Genomic DNA, 27,841 nt, shown 5'->3' on the forward strand with positions numbered 1-27,841 from the left:
TGAAAAATTGAGAGCCAATAATTACTGATGCAGGGAAACTTCCAAAACATGTGTGCCAGTGAGGCTCCCGCTTGTCCAAATCGATCACAGGTCGAGTCCACATACAGACATCTTGGAGAACTTTAGAAAGGTGGAGTCTGTGCAGTATCTTGAATTGTAAAAGTTCATGTCTAGTACACATTGAAGAAGAGTGAACCCGCTCTTGTGCCCCATCCCACTGATCATCTTTGATACCTATTCCTAGGTCTTCCTGTCATGCCTCTCTTAGGTATTCTAGTGTGACATTATACTAAAGTTGTGAGAGTTTATCAAATACAGTATAATAAATATACCACCTTTAGTAAATGGGTTATTTAAAAATAATGAGTCTGTTGGTGAGTTTGGCGGTTCATCACACTGTAAGAGATAAGGAGTAGATAAAGCTGAAACTTTTAATCCTGGCCTCGTAGAGGGGGAGCATGCATGATTTTCTATTTCAGACCAGTCAACCAGAGACTCTGAAGTGTGAATGTGAGAGCTCTTATATTGCATGAACAATAATAAAATTGAAAATGAGGTAATCCCACACCCCCTTTAGATTTAGGTCTTTGTAAGTAAATCTTTTTGATTCTAGGAGTCTTCTTATTCCAGATAAACTGAGTCAATAAAGAAAATGCCTTATTAATAAATAAAGCAATGGAATAGGAATAAAAATTTTGGTAAAATGTTCATTTTTACAATATTAATGCAGCCTGCTAGAGAATTAGGGAGATTGGACTGTGCACCTTTTAAAATTTTGCAAAGTGTGATCGTAAAATTTAAAAAAGTGTTCCTTAAATTATGCGGAGAAGCATTTAGTAACGGTGACCCCAAAGTATTCTAAAGAGTCTGACACCTTGAAAGGGTGGGAATAGGGTGCCTGAAGTATAGTTATAGGGCTAATTGGGAATAATACACTCTTAGAAAGGTTAATCTTGTATCCTGAGATTTTCCCAAACTCCTCTTATTTTGCCATAATAGCTGGTAGTGATTTTGAAGGATCAGAGATATATAATAATAAATCGTCAGCATACAAGGACACTTTATGTTCCTTCCCTCCTCTAACTATCCATCTATTAGCTTGTGATGTACGCAGAGCAATGACTAAGGGTTCTATGACAAGTGCAAATAGAAGGGGAGAAAGAGGGTAACCTTGTCTGGTAGAATGGCTGAGTGGGAAATAACTAGAACTATTTCCATGTTTTTGTACAGAAGTTTGGGGACAGGCATAGAGTAATTTAAGTAATGAAATAAACTTAGGTCCCAATCCAGACTTTGATAAGGCCAAAAAAAGATAGTCCCTCTCTACCCTATCAAAAGATTTCTCTGCATCTAGGGAGGTAAGTATCTCAGAGAGATTGGGATTAGAATTAGGGGTGTAAATAATATCAAATAATCTTCTAATATTGAAAATAAGAAGTCGGTTTTTAATAAATCCTGTCTGATCTGTAGAGATCATGGAGGGGAGGACATTTTCCTGGCAAGTAGCTTATATCTTAGCCAGTATCTTATTATCTACATCAAGAAGACTTATAGGTCTATATGAACTTGGACTAATGAATCTTTATTCATCTTGTGTGTTAAAGAAATACTAGCTTGATAAATGTTTGAGTTAAACAGCCATTCTTAAGCGATTCATAAAAAATGTCAAGTAATAATGGCGAAATTTGGTCACTGAAGGCTTTGTAAATCTCTGAGCAAGCGCTTTAGAACACTGCATACGGCGTATTGCCTGAATTATTTCTTCAATAGTTAGAGATTGTTCTAAAGAATATTTATTCTCCGAGGAAATTAATGGGATATTGAGTTCTTTAAAAAAATTCTCTATAAGTAAATAATTGTTAGCAGATTCTGAGGAGTATAGCTTCATATAAAAATCCCTAAAGGTGTCATTTATGTTTTGAAGGTCTAGGGTAGTTTGTCCAGAATCAGTTCTAATCTCTGTAATCAACCTCGATGCAGCTTCTTTCAGCTTTCATTGGTCTGACAGACAAGAATTTTGCCAGATTTTTCTCCATGTTTGTAAAAAGAGGTTTAAACCTGCATCAAAAGTTTAGTTGTCACTGTGATAGAGAGTAACTGAAATTCTGACTGGAGGGAGAGTTTTTCCTTATAAAAATCTGGTGAAGGGGAGATTTCATACTCATGGTCTATTGGTGATATTTTGTCAACTAATTTCTTTTTTTCTCTCTCTCTCTCTCTCTCTCTTCTTTGCTTCCCAATTGAGACACTCTTATATTATCTAAGAGATAATATAACCATGGATGTATGCTTTAAATGCTTCCAAAGTGTGGACTTTGAGATATCTGTGGTGTTATTTGTGTGCAAATATAATTGTATATGTTCGTTACCTTGTTCTATAAATGTTTTATCCGTCAATAGATTATTATAAGAACAACAAGTCTTGTTTTAATGGCAAACAGACGAGAGAAACATTGAACCAGAGGTAATTTCTCATTCTAAACTTTCATTGCACCTTTGTGGCTTTACAGGGAACTGCATGCTTATATTTACTTTTCTTTTACCCCATGTAGGAAACACAGGCCCTAAAATGTAAGTTTGCTTGTTTGTGAAGTGTCTGGAGGATTTGAAAAATCTGAAAAATTATATCAGATTTTCTGTATACTCAGTTATATTAGAATTACTGTATATCATAGTTTAAATAATATCACAATAATGAGCTCATGTCAATGTTGTAATTTTTTCGGTGCAGATGTGGACCTGAATCCTTTCCTGTCAGAAATAGCCTCCGTTATAGGCTGGAACTTGATGATAGATGTTGCCAAGTGCACTGGCATGACTAAAATTAATATTGAGGAACATGAGCTTAACCACCGTGGAGATGTGAAAGAACAGACCTTCGATCTACTTGAGGCCTGGTCACAGAGACAGGGCTTAAAAGGAGCATACCCAACTCAAAACTCATCAAAACTCTTTGTGACATCGAGAAAAAGAAAACAGATGATCAGGTCCAAGAAATCGCTAAGAAAGGACAGGCTAAAGCTCAGACAAAGACTGACCAAAAAGTGTGAAGTAAAGTTGATGCAAAAAGTTTAAATATAGCATTTTACCTTGGCAACATTGCCTCAACTAATGGCATGAGCATGGGGTGAGGTCAACTGTTTGTCTGGTCAATGCAAATGGGGGATGTGAGAAACTTGCTTGAAATTGTTATTGCGATTTCATTTAGTACAGTAACAGAAAATAACATTTCACCTTTAAATTTAATTTGTTTATTTGGAGGGTGGTAGGCAGATTTATTTTTTTCTATGCATATCTTCAGGTCATTCTAAAATAGTTAAAGTGTTGGATATGAAATGTTTGATATAGATTTGGTAATGGACAGGTAGTGGCATGATGACTTAAGAAGCCACTCATGAATGCAAGATTGGATTGAGTTAGACTGATATTTGAACAGATAGTGTTCATCAGAGAAATTGAATCCTATATTTCAGTGTTAAATCTCTTGTTCACTCTCACTCTCTTTCAGCCCTCACTTCCTTTAATAACTTATGAAGTTTATTTTTTTAATTATGTAAATAATGTCCTGTTTTTAAGTGTTCATCATAGCAAATCTTCTGCAAATTAATTATTTCCTGGTCTTCCTGGTACAGTACATGTTTATTGTGTTTATTTAGAGTCCCACAGACACACCGCATTAACCCCTACTCCTAAACCTAACCTTAACCTTCCCTAAGAAAAAATAACCTTGGTTTTAATACAGTAATCATAGTTTCACCATGGTAGTTTTTGTAAATTTACAGTAAACACAAAATTAAACATGGTTATTATATTACCACCATATTACTGTAGTAACACCATGGTTAATTGCATTAAAACTATGGTTTCTGCCAAAAACATTGTTACTACAATATTAGTAATGCAGTGATGCGATCTACACACAAGCGATGCAAGCGATGGATCAACTCTTCTCTGCACTCCCCGACATTCACCGTGACCAAATCACTGCAATGAAATCAACATTTATATTCATTTTTATCTATTATTTTAAGTAGTATTAAAGGAAATATTAAGAGTGGAAACAGGAAATTGGATAGGAAAAAGAATGTGACAAAACACCGCTTTGAACTGTGGTCACTAGGACAACACTACTCATTCACACCGTCTTTACAACCCACACCACTGCAGCAATACTTATTGTCTAGTTTGTCGTATATTTCTGTGGTTCCACCAGACTATTGTGGTGCAAATAGCTGTAATGTGTGGCAAATGCTATTTACAAATAGACACTCCCTTACTTTTATGCTGACACTTTATCTCCTTTTTGGAGCTTTTGGAGTTCTGGTCACCATCCACTTGCATTGTATGGATCTGCAGAGCTGAGATATTCTTCTAAAAATCTTTGTTTGTGTTCAACAGAAGGAACAAAGTCATACACATCTGGGATGGCATGAGGGTGAGTAAATGATGAGAGACTTTTCATTTTGGGTGAACTATCCCTTTAAGATAAATTAATAATAGAGTTTAAGTAAACACTGCATTAGCCTATGTTCACCAAAACATTTGAATGCATTTCAAAGATAATGATAAAACATTAAAAATAAATAATTATAAAAAAACCTTTAGCTATGAACCAAGACCATATGATCACCGAAAATGTTTTGGCATTGACTAAATATCATGTCCCTTTGTTAGTAGGCATATAATACAAAGAGTATCTAGTAATTTATTACCTCTATGTATACTTGAATTGATAGCAGCACTAAAAAAAATTATAATTAAATTACGTGTGCTGGAGCCTATCCCAGCTACTTCGAGTTGAAGGCAGGGAAACACCCTAAACAGATAGCCAGTCCAACATAGGACCTCATGAGGAATTGTCAAACCAAACAACAGTAAAGCATGGAGTGCCACCGGGATTAGTTTTAGGGCCTCTGCTTTTCTCCTTGTATATGCTTCCCCTGGGAGATATTATCAGGAATCGTGGAATAAGTTTCCACTGTTATGCCGATGATACCCAACTTTATATTTCTTCAAAACCTGATGAAATTTCACAATTCTCCAAATTAGCAGAGTGTATCAATGAAATAAAAGATCTTTCCTTCTACTCAATTCCGACAAAACAGAGGTACTAATTATTGGACCAAAAACCTCTAAAAACAAGCCGCTAAAATATAATTTGACTCTTGATGAATGTACTGTTACATCGTCTTCAACAGCAAAGAACTTAGATGTTATATTTGATATCAATCTGTCCTTTGAAAATCAAATTACCAATGTTTGTAGAACAGCATTCTTCCACCTCAAAATTACGCTAAATTACGGCACATGCTCTCTGTTGCTGATGCCGAAAAACTAATTAATGCGTTCATGACCTCAAGACTAGATTATTGTAATGCATTACAGTGAGAATGTCCTGCAATATCAATAAATAAACTTCAATTGCATCAAAATGAAGCAGCCAGAGTGCTGACTAGAACCAAGAAATATGATCATATTAGCCCCATCTTATCGTCGTTACATTGGCTACCTGTTAAATTTCATATTAATTTTAAAATTCTGTTAACTACGAACAAAGCTTTGAATGGTCTAGCTTCAAAGAACTTAAATTACTTCTACCATGCTATATTCCATTATGTTCATAACGGTTGCAAAATTCTGGCCTGTTAAAAGGAGGTAGATCATTTTCATATTTGGCTTCTAACTATGGAATAGTCTCCCTAACACTGTTCGAGATGCAGACACACTCACTCAGTTTAAGTCTAGACTAAAGACTCATCTATTTAGCCAGGCATACACCTAATTTATCCTTCAACTCACAATTAGGTCTGCTGGAACCAGAAACCAGAAACATTGATCATGATCTATAACTCTGCAATAAATTGAATGGTGTCTGTGCTAATATTATTCTATTTGTTTCCCTGTCTCAACCTCGGGACGCCTATCCTGAGGTCACCAGAACCGTCTGGATCCATTCCTGCTTTGTGTTGGACTCCACTGCTATGTGTCGCTGTGTGATGATGACTAATAGCAGCCGGTGCCAGCCAAACATCACTTCAGTCTATTACGATGGACTCCAGAGGATGAACTGATGCCAACTCCAATAAGACATGGGATACACCATATGCTACTGCCTGAACCTTGGATTTAGGATAGACTTAACCGAAATTACCGGCCGGTTGAACTGCGATGCACCTAACAGATCTCTGCCTGCATCACCTCGGTCTAATGATGGACGACACTCTTGAAATGGAATACATAGACTATCAATTAATTGCCAACAAAACCCTTCATCAGCCAACTGACAAGGACAATGCATCTATGTGAACTTCTGCAGTTAATCCAGGATGGACTTCAAAGACATTAGTCATTAATCTTACAGTTCATACAAAATCTTGACCCTTAACACTTTAGTTTAATAATTTTAAACCATGACTTGCACTATACATAAGTAATATTGGCATTATATTCATGATGTTAGCCAGAGGGGAACTGGCCCCCTCAGTGAGTCTGGTTTCTCCCAAGGTTATTTTTCTCCATTAACCAACATCTTATGGAGTTTTGTGTTCCTTGCCTCTGTCACCTTCGGCTTGCTCACTGGGGTTCTAAATACAATTATTATTGAATTACTTATTTTTAAACACAATTCAAATTCGTATTTTATCAAACTACACAATGATGACTAGATATTACAGTTTCATTTTCTGTTAATGCATGATTCTCTGTAAAGCTGCTTTGAAACTATGTGCGTTGTGAAAGGCGCTATACAAATAAAAATGATTTGATTTGACCTCTTATTCTGTATATTGGCACTTTTAATTAATGTATGAACTTTGGTGATTCAGTGTTCACCTTTAAGGTGTCAAAAGCAGTAAAAGCCTTTAATACTGGTGAATAAAACCTGTATTTTTGGCATTTGAATAGTATGTGTCATTTAGCCCTAGCCAGCTCCTTGTGCATTAATAAAAATAAAAAAAAGAAAGAGGTTGACTGCGCAATCTGTCTCAAACTGCTGAGAACTTTGAATCAGGGACATGTTGTATCCTAAAACCACATCTTCAATAAATATTCTGGGTTCAATACAAGGTAAGCTCAGTCGGCAGCATTTGTGGCATGTTGATTACCACAAAATATAATTGACAAACCCCTCCTATTCTTTAGAAAAAAAGAAAAAAAGAGCAAAAATCTGGGTTACAGTGAGGAACTTACAGTGAAAGTAAATGGGGCTGATCCATAAACATTAAAATACTCACTGATTCAAAAGTATAGCCACAAAATGTAAACAATGAGTTTACATGATTTTAGTGTAATACAATTGCTTGTTAATACTTTTCTGTGTAAAATTATATCCAATTTTAACATAAGAATTAATGTAATGTGCTCCAACACTCAAAAAAGTTTCCCCATTCACTTCAAGTGCCTCACTGTAACCTACATTTTTTTTTTTTTTTTTTTTTTATAAAGGAGGTACGAGTTGAAATAATTCTGGTTATGCCACAAATGCTGTCAAATGACCTTAACTTGTATTGAACTCTGAATATTCCTTTGAAATGCATGAGTTTTTGCTTGCAAACGTATCTTCTCAGATTTTATGTCATTGTCACATGGTAACCTACTCTTAATTTCAGAGAAAACAAAACCTTACACAGAATAGAAATGTCAGAGATGACGATCCTAATCTTAGACAATTAGTGGCCTTCATTTGGAATATAAGATTTTATGATTTGATGAGCTTGATCATTACAGTAAAATACATCATGAACTGATAGCTCACACCAAGAGCAAATCACCACTTCTGAAAGAAATATCTCTCTTAAACCAGACCACTTCCACAGTGCCACCTATTCAGTTATGGTAAAATGTATTCATTTAACACAATGCATCTAACATAAAAGATTTTTAAAAAATCAGCAATTTGTTTTATCAAAATAAAAGGCTAAATGTAAATCCTAATAAGACCAGTTACAGGAGCTGAAGGAATGACCATTTCAATTTTCGTAATTTTCATGTTATGTACAATCAAGCTCTTTATTCTGTAATGTTACATCTTTTAGTTAAAATCTTGCTTGTTTAATTGACCTTTCTTTATTGAATATTTGAAATGGTTATGAAATAAAAACTTCTGTTTTGGCAGTAAATACTGCAGGCAAACAAATAAAGTATTATGTTTCACCTCAGTGCTTTTTATCCCATGATATCGGTCTGACAGTGACCAGAAATGCACAATTTTCAAATGAAATTGATCATGTTGAACGGTTGAGCTAATAGCCTACAGTTTGTTCAGTTTTATTTTATTTTATTATAAAAACCATCTACTGTTCATTAATATACATCACTTTCTCTCTTTACCTTTTGCAGTAACTCAAGCATCCTTTTTGAAAGTCTGAAGAGACTTGAATGCCACTTCACTTGGCATCTGGTGTTCAATAAACATGAGCTCAAAATGTTAAGGAGGTATTTAGAAAATGTTGACCATAAAACTTGCACTTGGCTGGTCCACAATTACAACCTGCTGGGCTACATCCAATACACACTTGGCTCCAACAAAGAGGCACTGATGTACCTGCACAAAGCAGCAAGTGTGATCCAAGAGCAGGGAACAGAAAAGGCTGGAGCCAGGCTGCAGGTGAACAAACCTAACCTGGCATGGGTGCATTTTCTCTTGGGAAACAAGACTGAGAGCAAAGCATACCTAGAGGAGTTATAAAAGCTTCAGCAAATACACCCTGCTCCAACTGAACACACTTTACAACCAGAAGTTGTAAAATGGCTTTGAATGCTGAACGAGAAAAGAAACAATGGCACAAAGGTCTTGCCTTAGCGATGTGCAGGGTATATTACACTGCAAAAAATGTCCGTAATTTTAATGGTAAAAGACTGTAAAAAGTTTTTAATAAATGTAAAAAACAATCCTTTAGTTTTACATTTATTAGATGTAAAAAGTATGATTTTCCCGTATAATTAATGGTAAGAATGTATATTATCTTTAACAAGAGTGTCACTGATCCACCGGACTCCCTCTCTCACTCTCCCCCGAGTTGATCACACGTACCTGCACTTCATCAGTGACTAATCAAGGACTGCATTTATACCCTGCTCTCACACACGTTCATTGTCTGTTCTTGTCAGTGTTTCCCGGAGACTACGGACTCCCTAGTTTTGTCTAGACCGTCCTGTGTATATACCTACCTTGTTATTGTTCCCCTCCTCAGAGTTTTGTGTTGGTTCATCCTCCGTTTATTCCCCAGCGCTTGGACTCTCCTGTGTTGTTTACGTTTCCTGTAAAGATCATGGGCCGGTTGCACCAGATATGCGTATACGTTAAAACTTAGCGTAGTTGTGGCGTAAATGGGCACCAAGTCACAATTTATGTACTACTAAATATTTGGGTGTTGCACCATTAAACTTAGGTAGGACGTAACCCTACATATGAACCAAATATTTATGGCAGACTCCGACCAGGAGTAACTGATGGAATAAAAAAGCAGACTGGTATTTAATGACATCAGTGAGCTCATGTTTTGCGTGACAGGCATCAATCATTTCGACATACAGTATGATGTTGACATTTACGAGAGAGAGAGAACGCACTTTTACATATTACTTCGGCATGAAACCGATTTAACGGTGCAGTTTTCAGGATGCGTTACCCGGTGTCAATTTTCAAAACATTCAAAATATTTAAGATATTAAAATGAATACATGTCTATTTTTCCATCCTGTTGTATTAGTATTTATTTATCACCCCTTATTTATTTTAGATACAGTTCCTATATATTGTTATTTACACAGGGCATATATACTATTTATCAAATCTACTTTTAATACGTATCATATTTGAATGGGGATATAATTCATTACAGCTGACAGTTACGTGAGCAAACAAGGTTTGAACACCAACCATAACAAGATCAAATTGCAGTTCACGGCTGTTTAACGCTTCTGTGCACAAATTTGAATTTGAAGGCTGTTTATTGGATCAGTACGGATAAACGTCACATTATGCGACTACGCATTACTTTACGAAGAGCTTTCGACCTACTAGTTAAGTCTTGCCTTAAGAACAGGTGGTGCAACTGAATTAAGCACTGACTTAGTTTGTAACTAACTAGTAGTTACTAAGCCCTTAGTGTGAACTTTATGTCCTAACTTACGTGAGAACTTACGCACAGCTGGTGCAACCCCATCCATAAGACTATTGTGAGTTCATCTTCTGTATTTCTACATCACTACTGTATTTGGATTGACTCACCTCTTGTTTTTTTCTCTGCTTCATTCACCTGTGCAATAAACCCCGCGATTGAAAAATGTTGATACAGGGAACCTTATGTTATATTCTTAAGTGTTTTAAAAACATTTCCACAGACAGAGCTCTTCAAGTGGTAAAGAGCCTTCCGGAAAAGTTCCCTGACTCAAAACCAGTTTTGAGACACCTTGCGAATTGCTACAGGTGGAAGGTTTACTCAATGGAGGAAAACAACAAAGAAAAGCAAGCTTTGGTTGAGAAATCCATTGAGCTCTTTAAGGAGGTTGTCAGACATAATCTTGGTTGTCTCAGAGGAAAGCTATTTCTTGCATCTCTGCACTGTCATGGACATAACACTGAGAGAGCAGATGAAGCATACCAGAAGCTGCTACTAGAGGAAGATGATCTCTCTCCTCACACCCAACAGTACCTATGTCATAGTTATGGTTGCTATCTATACCAACACACTCACACAGCGAAATTATCAGGATTCGTACGACTTTTCTAAATTTGGCTAATTTGTATGATATCATGTAACTTCACTCGTTTGAATTCCTACGACTTTCACTGCAGCCAATGACATCGCTGGACATCGTTTCCATCTAATACGTGACAATCACTTGCTTCTGTCACACACAACGGCTTCCTATCATGTTTACCCACTCTTCTGATTGGTTAAGTTTAGATAAGGGGTTTGGGTAAGGGCATAATATTAATAAGCATGTCCTTAACTCCTCATGCGCGAAACTTGCGCTTCAGCATTAGACATCCGGGAATTTGCACGTGATAAAGTCGTACAAGTTTATGCAAACAAAATCATGCGACATTATACAAAATAGCCAACTCGTAAATTATGTACGAATGTTCATGTGATCAGGTTTCTATACCATTGGAGAGAGTCCAAACACAATGAATCAATCAACTTTAATATGAAAGCGGCAGCAATCAAAAACATTTCAAAAGAAAAGCAGAAGAGTATAGAGATTCTTGAACAAAGTGAAGATGGGAAATAATCCTCACTGTGAGAATGTTTTTTAAGACAATTCAGTGAAAATTTTCAGATCAGAATGTAATCTTATGCTACAGAAAAATTACTATGTTTCTGTTGCATTCAAGAAAATATTTCAGGATAATTAAGAAAGAAATATCTCTGTATTCATGCACTTCATGAACTATTTAAGTGGTTTACATTTAAACAAAAATGCATTGAAAAATCAAGATTAAATTAAGAAAATAAATTACAAATATTATGATTTTATAATTAATATTATTAGTTGTTGTAGTAATAGTAGTAAATAAGAAAGAATATGGATGCTATATAGCCATCTGTAATAGATATTGAATATGTAAATATGGACATTTGCAGGGATACACTCACGAGCACTTTATTAAGGCCCAGGTATACTTCACTTTGCGCGTTCCGTTCGTTCCGTTATGTGTGCGTACAGCTTTGAAAGTATTCCTCATGTGGATGAACGCGAATGGACGCGTTCGACAGGTCCAGTACAATTGCTTTGTTATATGCTACCAGACGTTAGAGGGCAGCACTGAAGGATAAAGAACAAGAAAAGCTGAGGATCCGCCATTAGAGGAAGCAAGAACAACAACAACAAAACGATAGAGAAGCATATGTTCTTTGACTACTGCTTGACAGTACAGCCAAACTGTGCGTATTGCAATCTAGTGGACTCTTCTATCTCACAAGTCAACCTTGTGCATGCGCGTTTGTCCGCACGGAGAGAAAAATCTGTCTGCACGTGGACACTGTGCGTGGACATCCGCGGACACTCCTGATTACAAAAATTACGTCACGTGGACTGTGCACGGACCATCGCGGAACGCGGACACGCAAAGTATACTTTGGGCTTTAGGAACACTATGGTCTTAATAAAGTGACCGATGTGGTCTTCAACTGTAGCCCATCCGCCTCAAGGTTCGATGTGTTGTGCATTCTGAGATGCTATTCTGCTCAATACAATTTTACAGAGTGGTTATCTGAGTAACTGTAGCCTTTCTGTCAGCTTGAACCAGTCTGGCCATTCTCCGCTGACCTCTCTCATCAACAAGGTGATTCTGTATGCAGAACTGCTGCTCATTGGATGTTTTTTGTTTTTGGCACCATTCTGAATAAACTCTAGACACTGTTGTGCGTGAAAATCCCAGGAGATCAGAAGTTACAGAAATACTCAAACCAGCCCATCTGGCACCAACAATCATGCCACGGTCGAAATCACTAAGATCACAGTTTTTCCCCATTCTGATGGATTATGTGAACATTAACTGACGCTCCTGACCCGTATCTGCATGATTTTATGCATTGCACTGCTGCCACATGATTGGCTAATCGCATAAATAAGTAGGTGTACAGGTTTTCTGAACAAAGTGCTCAGTGAGTGTATGTTCACTGTAAAAAAGGAATTGTTGAGCAAAGTTAAAAAAGTAAGGCAACATGATACATTAAGATTTTTTAGTTCTCTCAACAGCTGTCTTAATTTTTGACCTCAGTACAATTGCTTTGTTTGGTCATTTTGAATTAGTTTGATAACAATGCAAAATGCTTTGTTCAGCCATAAATTCTTCAACAAGATTTCTTGTTCAGCAATTTATCAGTTAGCACTATTGACACCATTTCACTCTTATGTACAGTTTAAAATGGCATTTATATGAAGTTAACTATAATCTTTGCCTCTGAAGAAAGGCACGTCTCAAAAATAGATGGGCAATAGTTTGATACAGACACACCCAGACCTCAATCCTTAACACACATACATCAATAACGGTGACAATCAACAAACATCCTTAAAGGTGGTGTAAGTGATTTTTTTTAATGGAAAAGTATGCAAAAATTTTCCAACTCCCTGAAAGATATTAAGAAAATAAGTGTCATGAGATATCTCACCAGTCTCTTTGTTGCTGTTGTTTTTAACAACCGCTTCTGCTCGAAGTTGGTCTCAATAAAGCTCACTTGGTATCGTGTGCAGGGTTTTGAGAAGAGGGGGCGTGGCTCAGCTTGTGGAAATTCTAGAATGGCTAAAATAGTTTACAGCACCTTTAAAGGAATATTACGGGTTCAATACAAGTTAAGCTCAATCGACAGCATTTGTGCATAATGTTGATAACCACAAAAAATTATTTCGACTCGTCCCTCCTTTTCTTTAAAGAAAGCAAAAAGTGAGTTACAGTGAGGTACTTACAATGGACATTTTTGGTGGACTTCAAGGTAGAAATGTGAAACTTTTATTTTATAAAAGCACTTTCATTATTTCTTCTGTTAAAACTCATGTATTATTTGAGCTGTAAAGTTGTTTAAACCGTTGTTTTTACAGTCATTTTAGGGTTTGTTGACAATACATCATCATGGAACGAAGTTGTAAAATTGACTGTACTTTTACACAGAAAATGTTGGTAAGTTATTTTATCACAGTAAAATCATGTTAACACATATATTGTTTATGTCTTGTGGCTTTTTTAAAAAAACATTTATGATTGGCCCCATTCACCTATATTATAAGTGGAGCCCAGATTTTTTTATTGTTTTAAAGAAAAGGAGGTGCAAGTAAAAAATAAATTTTTGTGGTAATCAATATTATGCCACAAATGCTGTCGACTGAACTGTGTGAACTATGTACTGAACCCGGAGTATTCCTTTAAGTAAAAAGATGACTATTGACTATGCTATAAAATTACTAAATTAACTAAAAGTGACAAAAAAATAAAAAAAAAAAAAAAAAAACACACAACAACAGCATAAATAAAGTCAGCAAACAGCATAAAATGAACCTATAACACTAACCGCATCATTTATTTATGTTGCAATGCATGTTGGTAGCTCACAAATCAGCAACATTGTTCTGAAATATGAAATTGTCTGTTCAGACTACTCTGCTAGGTTAGTTGGGGCATTTCTGTGACTGAAAACACATATTCTGGAAAAAATATAAATGCATTTTTTATGTTGTTTAATTATGCATTGCCGGCTAGACACAGCACTGATTGAATGAACATTTTAAAAAGAGGATCTAATTTAGCTTTTTTATTTGAAATATTGTGGCTTTTCTCATCAATAAACTTTTTGAAGAATACAAGTATACTCACAACAAGCATAATTAATAGACATTTTCATTGAGTTTGTAAACAGTGGGATATATTGTAAGCTGAGTAGGCCTAGGTACATAATAAGATTGCAGCTAATGGGCCAAGCACATCTTTTCATTTTGTTAGATCCATTCACTTTACTCGATCTCTTTCCATCAGAAGATCATACAATTTTAGAGTTCTGATACCCAAAGCTACTAAACACTTTGTCAAGCCAACTCTTTACCAGCCCAAGAGGCAGGCAGAGTCAGGGGAAGTTGGTTAATCTTTTACCAGGAAGAAGCTGATATAAAGTGTATAAGAAAAAGTGAGGGCCTTTTATTTTATTTTCTTTCTTTTTTTATTTTAAAGAAGAAGAACTGGCAATACAACTTTTGAGTTATTTTATATTTTGGTTATTGACTGCATGGTGATCAGTAGGCCCACTGAACACTGATGAGCCAAAACATTATGACCAATCACAGGTGAAGTGAATAACGTTGATCATCTCCTAACAAGGGCACATGTCAAGGTCTGGGTAAATTAGATGGTAAGTGAAAAATCAGTTCTCGTAGTCAACGTGTTGAATGCAGGAGAAATGGGCAGGAGTAAAGACCTGAGTGACTTTGACAAGGGCCAAATTGTTATGGCTAGATGACTGGGTCAGAGCATCTCTGAAATGGCAAGACTTATGGAGTGCTCCCAGTCAGCAGTGGTGAGTACCTACCGACAGTGTTCAGAGGAGGATCAAACCACAAACCGGAGACAGGGTGTTAGGCGCCCAAGGCTCATCGATGTGCGAGAGCACCAAAGGCTATCCAGTCTGGTCTGCACCGACAGAAGGTTGACTGTGGCAAAAGTCACAGAAAATGTTAATGATGGTTACGGGAGGAATGTGTCACAACACACAGTCCATCACACCCTGCTGCGAATGGGGCTGCGTAGCAGCAGCCTGGTCAAAAAGTATATGGTTATAAAGTAGAAAAAAGGCCCATTTCTTGCAAGGGACCTCCCACACTATCTGAACCCTTAATATCAAGCATATTTACTATGTCATTTTGGAGTAAAAGGCACACAAATAAAACAAAATGCCCAAACACATTGCAATTTTTCTCAAATTCAAAGACCTGTAGAAAAGTGAATTCAAATAAGTAGAAAAACTGAAAATCTGTTTCTTACAAGGGACCTCCCACACTATATACACTCTGAATATGAACCATATTTATTCTGTCATTTTGGAGTAAAAGGCATCAAAATTCACCAAAACGTGCAGACACTGTGATTTCTCACATTCAGAGACCTGTAGAAAAGTAAATTCAAATAAGTAAAAAAAATTAATGGCCATTTCTTGCAAGGGACCTCCCACACTATCTGAACCCTTAATATCAAGCATATTTACTGTGTCATTTTGGAGTAAAAGGCACCCAAAATCAACAAAACGCCCAAACTTAGACACTCAAATTTAGACATCTATTCTCAAGACTGCTTGGAAAGCCAGGCATGTAGACATGTTTGCACGCAGTCACACTCCCAGACTTCAACTCTGTATTTCAGAGAAAAATAAACTTACATGGAATAGAAACTTATGGGAGGAGGAAGCAGTAGCGGTTTCAACCACCACGTAAACCACGCAATACCCGCCCCGTTAGAAAAGCTCAGCAAACAACGCTTAAGGGGTGACATGTTGTTTTGTGTACACAGAATTCGCTGTTGTCAGCGCTATTAGAGCAGTTCACCTTAGAGGTCCACAGGGTTTTTAAGTCAGTTTTTCAAGTAGGATTTTGAGTTCGGGTTTGTAATTTATGAAAAAAATATACAGTCCTTCCAAACTTGTTTCGCCCACGCGCTCTCACTAACATACGCGCAAACGGATGTGTTAGGGGGTGTTTTTGCATGTGTCTGCTCTGTTTTTCCATTGTTTTCCTTTGTAAACACACACTGGACGAACGTCCATACCTGCTGCACAATGTCTCGTTATTTCTTCAGTGTCTCACGTAGGACCGGCACATTTTTAGACACTGTGTCAAGTCAAAAACACGTGTCGAGACACCTGCGTTCTGTTTCATTCGTTGTGCTGCATCTAGATTGTTTTTAGCACAGGTGTCACAAAGATTTAACATTCTGAACAAGTTCAGGTTGCAAAGAGGTGACTGTTACAATGTTTAACTAGATTGTTCTGCACCAAGCAAAGTTTCAGCGCTTGATAAACGGCAATGTTTTTTTATTTTCTCCTTCTGCTCTAGTGTGCTGAGGGTCTGCCGTGCCTTGTATGTTTGTTGTTAAAATACTGCTACAAATGTTGCCAATGATGCTAACATAAAATACAGCCTTTTGCAACATGTTGAACAATACACTGCAGCCTCCAGGTGAAAAAGTAAATAAAACAGAAATCTATTACTATTGTATACAACTAATCCTCAAAGTTCTAAAAATAATACTGTATCATATTATAATTACTAACTGGACAACAATAAATAATTGTTGGGTTATAATAATAAATGACAACTGAACTCCATAATGTTAGTGATTGAAGTAATGCACACCCTGTTCATTAAAAAAATAAAAAGTGTTTTGTAAAATATATGTATTGCTTTTTTTTTTTCACTGTATTGTGGAAAAACTGGAAAACGTGTCATAATTATCATTAACTAGATTTTTATTTCATTGAACATTTTGAATGTACTTGGCTACAATTGCTGATAGGATGAATTTAAAATTATTATTTAAAATCGATTTAATGTAATTTTTTAAGCAGAAATTTTCAAAATTGGGGCCCCGGGCTGGTCGGTTGCATGGGGCCTCAGAAATCGTTAACACGCCCCTGGGAGGAAGGTCCATAAACTATCTTTAAGAGCAGCTCATAGGAACAGCAAATCACTTTTACCACTACTGGAAGAAACCTATTTCCAAAGACAGACTGCCACATATGATGGAGTAAGAGATTTACAATTCATTTATGTTAAAATGTAACGATAATTGAAGTAAAATGGCTGTGATGAAAGTGATCTTTCACTAATAATGTCTATAGTTTAGCTTTAAAATCAGATGTGGAGGATCAATGAAAATGTTACTACTGAAATTCTACTTTTACAATCCATATCTGTTTTTTATTTGTTTGTGTTCCACCTTATAATTTTATAACATAAAAACATTTGTTGTTGTTAGGCTACATACTGTATATTGTTAGTTTAAATTGTTTTTTTATGTAGATGCAAAGTTATTCACATTTCGTAGTAGCCTGTGACAAAAAAAAAAAAAAAAAAAAAAAAAACATTTTCTGGATAAATATAAAAGTGCCTCACTGCAACCATGATATTTGCTTTTTTTTTTTTTTTCAGAAAAGGAGGGATGAGTAGACATTACTTTTTGTGGTAATAAACATTATGCCACAAATGCTGTCGATTGAGCTGAATTGAACTTGTATTGAACCCAGAATATTCTTTTAAATGTGTATTGAGTTGTCGGCCATCTCTCCATTACATCTTTTTTTGCAAATAACAAACTATAATTTTAAGAACAAAACTGTTTAAAATTGTAATTTTTGTTATTACTGCATACTATTTAGTGTTTGATCAAATGCACTGTATTACTGAATCCTTGTGCTCAAAAGTTGGCATACCCTGGCAGAAATTGTGACATTTTGGCATTGATTTTGAAAATATGACTGATCATGCAAAAAAAACTGTCTTTTATTTAAGGATAGTGATCATATGAAGCCATTTATCATCACATAGTTGTTTGGCTCTAAGAGGAGGTTCTGAGATTACAGGGAATACCTCTTTTAAGAGCATGGTTGGTATTGGATCTAACATACATGTTGTGGCTTTTGATGTTTCGATAAGTTTTGTTTGCTCTTCATGAACTATGACAGCGAAGGATGGAAGTTGCACATGAGGAAAATTATGAGACACTGTTTTCTGTAGTACTGTGACAGATGATTGCATAATTCCAATTGTATTTCTGATTATTTCAATTTTATCAGTAAAAAAATTCATGAAGTCATTATTCTTGTGCTGCAATGGAACATCTGGTTCTGTTGAGGCTTTATTCCTAATCAATTTAGCCACAGTACTGAATAAATAACTAGGATTGTTGTGGTTATTTTCTATGAGTTTACTAAAATATGCTGCCCTAGCAGCTTTTAGTGCCAGGTCAGCATATTTCCACGCACCGTGAAATACCTCTAATTTTGTATTCTTCCACTTGCACTCCATTTTCCGAGCTGCTCTCTTGAGAGCATGAGTGTGATAATTGTACCATGGTGCAGGGCTTTTTTCTTTAATTTTCTTTAATTGAAGGGGGGCAACACTATCAAGAGTGCTAGAGAAGACTGTATTTATATTTCTATTTAAGTTCTTCTAGGCTTTGGGGTTTACTGAGTGTATGAGATAGATCTGGAAGATTATTAGCAAAGCTATCTTTAGTGGTCGAAAGAATAGTTCTACCTGAACGATAACGTGGTGTAGATTGAGTAACATTTGCTGATCGCAGCATACAAGAGATGAGGTAATGATCCGAGATGTCATCGCTCTGCGGCAGAATTTCTATATTATCAACATCAACTCCATATGACAGAATTAAATCTGGCATTTGATTATGGCGATGAGTTGGTCCTGTTACATTTTGTCTGACTCCAAGCAAGTTGAGAATATCGATAGATGCTAATCCCAATGTGTCATTTTCATTATCTATGTGAATGTTGAAGTCACCAACAATTAAAGTTCTATCTACAGTAACTACAAGATCTGATAAAAAAATGTGCAAATTCACCAAGGAAATCAGAATAAGGCCCGGGTGATCTATACACTGTAGCAAGGGTAAAAGGCGACAGAGTTTTTTTATTTATATCTGACGGTCACATTAAGCATTATTAGTTCAAAAGACTTACATTTATATCCTGTCCTCTGAGTAACACCAAAAACTTCACTGTTAATTGTAGCAACACCTCCTCGACCCTTCAGATGAGACTCATGTTTATAACAATAACCTGGGGGAGTAGATTCATTTAAACTAATATATTCATCTGGTTTAAGCCAGATTTCGGTCAAACAGAGCGCATTCTAACTATGATCTGTAACAATTTAATTTACAATTAGCGCTTTGGTAGAAAGAGATCTAATGTTTAGTAGCCCTACCTTCATATGATGTTAATCTTTAATTTTCAAGTTTGACCTTAATACATTTTTTTCTAAATGATTTAGTGAGAGTTTTGTGTTTGGTAGTTTGGGGAACAGACATAGTCTCTATGAGATATCTAGGTGATACAGTCTCTATGTGTTGTAGTTTATGTGACCTGTGTGACGTCTCAAGGCAGCTAGCAGACGTTCGAATTAACCAGTTTGTCTGCTTCCTGACCTGGGCCCCAGTTAGTCAAACACTGTCATTAAGACTATGAGCCAAATTACTAGAGAGGAAAGCGGCACCTTCCCTGGAGGGATGGAGTCCGTCTCTCTTAGCAGGTCAGGTCTACCCCAAAAACTCTTCCAATTGTCTATAAATCCTATTCTATTCTCCAGACACCACTCAGACATCCAGCCATTCAGTGACACTAATCTACTATAAACCTCGTCACCACAATGAGCAGGGAGGGGGCCAGAGCATATTACAGTGTCTGACATCGTTTTTGCAAATTCACACACCTCATTAACAGTATCTTGAGTGATCTCCGACTGGCGAAGCCGGACATTATTAGTGCCGACATGAATAACAATTGTAGAAAATAGACGTTTAGCATTAGCCAACACTTGTAAATTTGATCTGATGTCAGACGCTCTGGCATCCGAAATGCATTTAACAATAGTGGCTGGAGTCTCTATTTCCACGTTCCTTACAATAGAATTACCAATTATTAGGGCTCTTTCAACATGATTCTAAGTGTGTGCATCACTGAGTGGGGAGAATCGACTGGAAACCCTAACAGGAATGGGAGAGTGTTGTCACTTTGCTGAGCCAGTATGCCGCCGAGATGTCATCCAAACGCCCTGCTGTGGGGGCTCTACAGCCTGAACCAAAGTGTGTGTGTTGCTCTCTGTACTGCCCGCATCCGAAACAGTATCTACCGGCTTCTATTTCTCACTGACCTCAACTAGCGTTCGGATGCGTGTCTCTAACTCATTAACCTTCTCCGTCAGCCTGACTAATTCCTTACATTTATCACATGTGAATCCCTCACTGCTGACGGAAGAAGCTATTGTAAACGTGACATGCAATGCAGGAAGAAATAACATGAGCGGATGCTATGACTTACCGCAATTGATTGTTGTTGTTGTTGTTGTTTGTTGTTCCTGAGTGGTGAGGGTTTGAGATCGATGTGAATCCCTCATACAGTTGTTTGCTGTTATGGTTGTTCTTGCTTTGAGATCGATGCAATAATCCATGTAACACAGAGGAGAAAAATGGGTGTGCGCTGTAAAATGCATGCAGTTTAATCGCGATAAAAATAGAAAGCGGATGTACGCGGAAAATGCACGCAGTTGAATCGCGATAAGAGAATAATGCGGAGGGAAACCCGATGTGTGCTGAAAAATGCCAGATGTTAAGGATTATAAGCTGAAAACAGATAGATAAGCGATGCTAAAAAGCTAGCAGGCTACAAACACAGACTCAAACTAGGCGCCAGCAGCAACAGGTAAAATACACACAGATGAAACAGTAGAAAAGCAGAAAAACCCGAAACACGTGGTAAAATGACAAAGGATAAAACAACGAAGTATGAGAATAAGAATAAGCAATGCTAAGCAGGCTAGCAGGCTACAAACATTCGTGCAGCTTGCTGTCAGCAACAGGACTGTATTTAAGAGAAAACGAACCAATCATGTGGAATAATAAATGTAGAAGTGAGCCCCACATTAGTAGTGTCACTTATTTCACCTTGGCCATTCCCTTTACCATTACCATACCAATTTTCACTGATGGTTCTAAAGATCCTGAAACAGGTCGAGCTTCAGCAGCTGTATATGTCGCACATTTTCAAGTTAAAATTGGTAAAAGAGTATCTGACCAAGTAGGAGTTTATTCAGCAGAGATGGTAGCAATATTATTAGCTATCAGGTGGATGGAGGACATTCAGCCAATAAATGCAATGATATGCTCAGATTCATTCTCTGCTTTATCAAGCCTTATTAGTGGGAGATCCTCAAGACAAGACATTTTATATGAAATTATTTTAAGTATGTATAGAGTAAATAAGTTAGGAATTAAGATGTGTTTCCTGTGAGTTCCAGCACACGTGGGAGTGGATGGAAATGATGAAGTTGATAATTTAGCAAAGAAGGCACTGAAATTATCACATATAGAAATGAATATCCCACTAAGTAAAGAAGTTAAGGCCAAAATCAGAACAGCTATAAAAGGGAAATGGCAAGAACTTTGGAATGAGGAGGGAAGAGGAAGACATCTTTATCATATTCAAAATCAAGTATGAGGTGAAAGAGGGAATTTTGGTAGTAGAAGATAAGACACAATCATAACCAGACTTCGCCTTGGGCACACAGCTCTAAATTATTCCCTATATGAACAAACATGAGTCTGGGAATTGTAGATTATGTGGATCAGCAGAAACTGTAGAGCATGTACTGCTTATGAAAATGAAAGAGTATTTCTGTTGGAAGAAATAAGAGAAATGGGGATAGGAAATCTTACTCTTAAAACACTGCTGCATAATGGCTTGAATCATCATAAAATATATAATGCATTAATGAAATACTTAAGAAAGGTAGAACTGTTTAATAGGATTTAGAAGGTTATAGATTTTTTTATTTTTTTATTTTGTTTACTTTTATTTATTAATTCCCCCCCCCCCCCCATTCCATCAATGGTTCACACTCCAGACCAGTAGGTGGCGGGAATGCACCTATCGTGTGTTTGCCAACTGCTATAAAACGCCAAAAGAAGAAGAAGAAGAGGAGAAAACAAAACTTACATGGAATAGAAACCTACGGGAGGAGGAAGGTCCATGAACTATCTTTAAGAGCAGCTCATAGGAACAGCAAATCAGTTTTACCACTGCTGGAAGAAACATATTTCCAAGACAGACTGCCACCTATTATGAAGTAAGAAATTTACAATTAATGTTAAAATGTAGTCATAATTGTAGTAAAATGGCTGTGGTGAAAGTGATCTTTCGCTAATAATGTCTATAGTTTAGCTTTAAAATCAGATGTGGAGGGTCAATGATAATGTTACTACTGAAATTCTACTTTTACAATCCATATCTGTTTTTTTATTTGTTTGTGTTCCACCTTATAATTTTATAACATAAGTGTATCGATAGCATTATGCCACAAATGCTGTTTGATTGAGCTGTACTGAACTTGTATTGGACCCTGAATATTCTTTTAAATGTGTATTGAGTTGTCGGCCATTTCACCATTACATCTTTTTTGGCAAATAACAAACTATCATTTTTATGAAGAAACTGTTCTTCAGCTATATACAGGTGCATCTCAATAAATTAGAATGTCGTGGAAAAGTTCATTTATTTCAGTAATTCAACTGAAATAAATTAAAAAAGAACCAAAGAACCAAAAGAACCAAAGACTTAAACTACTTCAGTCTGTGTGCATTGAATTTATTTAATACACGAGTTTCACAATTTGAGTTGAATTACTGAAATAAATGAACTTTTCCACGACATTCTAATTTGAGATGCACCTGTGTGTGTATATGTATATATATATATATATATAAAATTAAAGGTCTTCCATTGTACGCATAATCGACCATATCATGGGACTAACCTCTAAATTGTAGGCTATTTTTTTGGGTACAACCTATCTGTAGACATCTTTTAAACATTAATATGTTATGGATTACACTTTAATAATTATATTAAAATATCTAAATAAAAGGGTTGATGATTATAAGCAAAGCACACAATATCTCTGTAAAATTTGTTTTAGATTGCATTGAAACATGAAAATAGCATGTCATAACTCCACTCTAACTTGCACCTGGAGGCTACTGCCCTGAAACGGCTGGCTCTGCATGTGTGGATTCTATTTGCTTGATAAACATTCAATCAAGATAAGGTCACTTTACCTTGTAATGTAACAAAATCATAGCTTTTGTCTAAATAATCTCTCTTTCAGCTCCCCTCTGAAATGCCACCTTGAGAAGCTAGAATGCCACTTTACCTGGGATCTGGGGTGCTATAAACATAAGCTCCAAGAGTTATGGGATAACTTTCAAGACATGGACCAGCAGACGTGCACTTGGCAGGTTCACTACAACAACCTGCTGGGCTACATCCAACATGCTCTTGGCTCCAACGAAGAGGCACTGATGTACCTGCACAAAGCAGCAAGTGTGATCCAAGAGCAGGGAACAGAAGAGGCTGGAGCCAGGCTGCAGGTGAACAAAGCTAACCTGGCTTGGGTGCACTTTCTCTTGGGAAACACGGCTGAGAGCAAAGCATACCTAGAGGAGGTAGAGAAGCTTCAGCAAATGCACCCTGCTCCATCTGGTTGCACGTTACATCCAGAAGTTAGTGGTGAAAAGGGCTGGACATTAGTGAAGTTTGACTTGTCAAAGAAACAGCAGTCAATTGATTTCTTTAGAATGGCCTTGAAAGCAGAACCAGAAAGGAAGGAATGGCACAAAGGTCTTGCCAGAGCAATGTCCAAGCCATTACTAATGTCTGAATTTACTACAGATGAGGTTCTAGAGCAGTTGAAAAGGGCAAAAGAGCTAGACCCAGACAGTTTGTTCCTACAGTCCCTTTATTGGCAAAAACGATCTGAGGTGCAGGCAGAAAACTATGATAAAGAAGTGCAAAGTTTACTACAAAAAACCATTGATACAGGTAAAATGGAGGGCTTGAGTGTTATCCTCAAGTATTTCAAAAATATTTCCATGGACAAAGCTATTCAAGAGGGAGAGAGAGTTCGAGAAAAGTTCCCCACCTCCACTAAAGTTTTGAGAAATGTGGCAAACTTATATAAATGGAAGGTTTACTCGATGAATGAAGACAGCAGAGAAAAGCAGGCTTTGGTTGAGAAGTCCATTGAGCTCTTTGAGGAGGTCGTCAGACATTATCCTCATAATCTCAAAGTAAAGCTAGCCCTTGCATCAATGTACCAAAATAAAAACAACATTGAGAGAGCAAATGAGATATACAAGGAGCTCCTATCAGAGGAAGATGATCTCCCTCCTCATAGACGACAGCGTCTATACTATAGTTATGCCTGCTATCTATTTCATTCTAGACAGTCCAAAGACTCAATCCTCTTTTACATGAAAGCAGCAGAAATCCCAGATAACAGAGGTTGTCGACTGAAGTGTATAAAAGTCCTTCAAAAGACTTTGAAGAGGGGCAGAGATCCTCACTGTGAGGACATTTTTTGTTTACTGCAGAGAATTCAGCAAGAAAAAATTTAATTTGTTACTACCGACAAATGATCAGTTTTGTAACAGGGACATACAGTGGTTGACATTTAAGCATGAAAATTTAAGAAAAACGATGTGACAACATATCACAAAGGCTAATTTCCAATAATAAGTCTACTGGATTCAAGTTTTAAAAATATTATTTTGTATTTTGTTAGTGTATTTTTATTTTTTTATAAAAATAAATCCACTCATTTCCAGATATGAAAGTGGTATCATTTTATATTCAAGGAAAACACTTTGAATGGCTGTCCTTTTGTGTTAGTAAGAGGTGAACTCTGCACCATAATGTTGTGAATTTCAGGTAGGATAAAGTACTTAATTCATTTCTCTCTAGCTATTGATTATCTGGACATGTGAGTGTTTTTTGTTGTTGTAAATGTTGACCAGCACAAGTGGAAGCACCAATGAAATGAACACGTCAATAAATTGTTATCAAACATAAACTGATTCCATCCTCATTTTCAAACAGATCTTGTGGATTTCTCATTAATATTATTTTAACAGTAGGAGCCCTGGATTAATGTTTTAAGTCATGTACTATGACCCATGGAAACCCATGGTTGAAAATTTTTAATTGTCTGGTTTTAGAACTATGACCTGAAAAGCTCTATTGTTTCTTTGGTAATCATTCATCAAGATTGTGGTGGGTCAGTTAAAGCAAGAGTGCCTCAGACAGTAGCCAGAATCACAGCACTGTAGAACAGAGAGATTCCAATAAGAAAGAATGTAGCTGTGTAGCAGGGATGGATTACCGACCGGGCCAATGTGGCCAATGCCCAGGGGCCCTTGACTACCAGGAGCCCAGGGGGGCCCTGGGCTTTAAGGTTGCGTGATCCAGTTTGGTACAGAAAACCCATCAACAATGAAAACAAATGTTTACCGTTGGGGAAAGGTCTTCCTTGGGTAAGATATCCAATGACATGCACGAGAAACTCGCAGTGAAGCTTCTGCGCTGTGCACCAAGCTGGACACTTTAGAGATGGCCTTCATGGCACATTTTTGGAACACGGTACTAGAGAGGTTCCAGGCCGCAAGCCAGCAATTACAGAGGCACGACATAGACTTATTTACAGCAACTTGTCTCATTTAATCTCTGCAGGACTTTGTGGCAGCGCAACGAGATGGCTTTGAAGCATTTGAAAGAGCAGCCATGAATGTGTCCGGCGTTTCTCAGTGTTACAAGCGTGACATCCAGTGCACAAAAAAGCACAAAACGATGGCAGACGAGAGTGCAGAACCAGATGTGCTGCATGATGGAAGGGATCAATTTCGAGTAGAGACATTCAGCGTCATCATTGACAAACTCACATCCTGTCTTCAACATCGTTTGGAGGCTTACAAACACCTGACCAAGCAGTTTGGTGTTCTTTTCATGCCTGTAAATTTTGACATTACGGTAAGCGCCGACTCGCTCTCAGCCTCGTACCCGCTGGATTTGGATAAGAGCCTGGTAGACGAACTGACCCATTTCAGATCATTTATGCAAGATGAACAAAAAAAATTCTCCTCAACATGCTCCAAACAATGAATAATCTGAATTTACAATCAACTTTTCCCAATGTGTACATTGCGTTAAGGTTTTTTCTGACAATGCCAGTTACGAACTGCGAGGGAGAGCGCTCATTTTCCAAAATGTCTAGAGTTAAAAATGAACTGAGAACGAGAATGTGCCAAGAACGTCTCAACTCTTTATCGCTTATGGCCATTGAGTCCGAACTCTTAAAAGAGCTCAGTTTCGATGTAGTGTTGGATGACTTCGCGAGGAGGAAGACAAGAAAGAAACTCATGTAAGAAATTTTTTGGTAACCATATGTTGGATTGTATAATTGTCAGGGCCTGCAAAAATTGTGTTTGTAATTGTGTGTTTTCTTAAATTGCACTTTCTTGCTTGATGATCTGATGTTTACAGGCATGTGATGTGTCACAGGGTGGTTTTATGGTGACAAATCATTTTTTGATTCATGTGATGCATTAAATATGTGTATATTTGACAGTTAATTCATTGAAGACGTGTTTCATACGCCTTAATTTGCCTCGTTGATTATTCATTGTGTAGCTAATATTAGACTTGTAGAAAGAAAAATACCTTGATTCTGTAAACCCTGTACAATGTGTACAATTGCTTTTTAGCGCAGGGGTAGCGCAGGTATTTGACGCGGAGTGAGAACGGTTTGAATATTCATGATCATCATAACTTCCACTTTCTATTACTGTGAATGCACATTTAAGGGAAAGAACAGGAAAAAATGGTGGGAGGGGAGGAGAGGGGGGCCCTTGGAGATAATTGGCCCCGGGGCCTTTGAAAGTCATAATCCGTCCCTGCTGTGTAGGAGTCTGTCTGATCCACTACCCAACCTGTTAAGGAAGAGACAGACAGAGAGATCTCATAAAATGCTCTGACTTAGTTAAAGGGACAGTTCAGACAAAAATATTTAGCTCGCTTTCTATACAACAGCAGTAATGACTGGTCTGTCAAGATCCAAAAGCACCATAAGAGCCCCATATAAGTAGATACATTTTTTGGCAATGTAACTGCAGTAATTGGAATATGTTTTGAACTTAAGAATCCATGTATGTATGAGATAGAGAGTGTGAAATTTCCATTTACCTCCAACGGGTGGACTGATGAGGTAGGGGATGGCATGGAGGAAGTAAGTGGGTGGACCTGACTGTGTCAGAGGTCACCACAGGGATAAGTGCAACATAGGCTCTGTCAAAGTACCCATAGAACAGAGAAAATGGCACCAGTAAGCAAACACCCCTCAGTAAAGGTAGAAAGAGACAACTCAGTCCCTCTGACCCCACAGCCAGCATGTAAATCACCACTCTATTTGGCTTCAAACAACTGCAAACACACACACACACACACATACATGTACACCTCAAACCTCAGAGAGCTTTTTCAAGACTTATGAAACTTATAAACATTAGACTAATATATATATATATATATATATATATATATATATATATATATATATATATATATATACATATACACACACACACACACACAGGGTTGGGGAGTAACGGAATACATGTAACAGGATTACGTATTTAAAATACAAAATATAAGTAACTGTATTCCACTACAGTTACAATTTAAATAATTGTTAATTAGAATACAGTTACATTCAAAAAGTATTTTGATTA

At 37.0% G+C, this 27,841-nt stretch overlaps 1 protein-coding gene, 1 long non-coding RNA gene and 1 pseudogene across 2 annotated transcripts; all 3 read left to right on the forward strand.

The window, feature by feature from the left end:
- Positions 1-1,594: 1,594 nt before the first annotated feature.
- LOC127455561 (uncharacterized) lies at positions 1,595-6,862 on the forward strand. Its single transcript, XR_007899689.1, has 3 exons — positions 1,595-2,464; positions 2,553-2,571; positions 4,399-6,862. It is a non-coding gene; the product is annotated as an uncharacterized LOC127455561 (long non-coding RNA).
- Positions 6,863-7,013: 151 nt separating this feature from the next.
- LOC127454965 (interferon-induced protein with tetratricopeptide repeats 1B-like) lies at positions 7,014-11,238 on the forward strand (annotated as a pseudogene).
- Positions 11,239-22,204: 10,966 nt separating this feature from the next.
- Positions 22,205-25,131, forward strand: LOC127455555 (interferon-induced protein with tetratricopeptide repeats 1-like). The gene is made up of 2 exons (XM_051723551.1): positions 22,205-22,350; positions 23,389-25,131. The coding sequence occupies exons 1-2, from the start codon at positions 22,346-22,348 to the stop codon at positions 24,674-24,676; spliced, it is 1,293 nt and encodes a 430-aa protein (XP_051579511.1). The 5' UTR covers positions 22,205-22,345; the 3' UTR covers positions 24,677-25,131.
- Positions 25,132-27,841: the final 2,710 nt, after the last annotated feature.

The sequence above is a fragment of the Myxocyprinus asiaticus genome, chromosome 17 (assembly GCF_019703515.2).
Source record: "Myxocyprinus asiaticus isolate MX2 ecotype Aquarium Trade chromosome 17, UBuf_Myxa_2, whole genome shotgun sequence".
Taxonomy (NCBI): Eukaryota; Metazoa; Chordata; class Actinopteri; order Cypriniformes; family Catostomidae; genus Myxocyprinus; species Myxocyprinus asiaticus.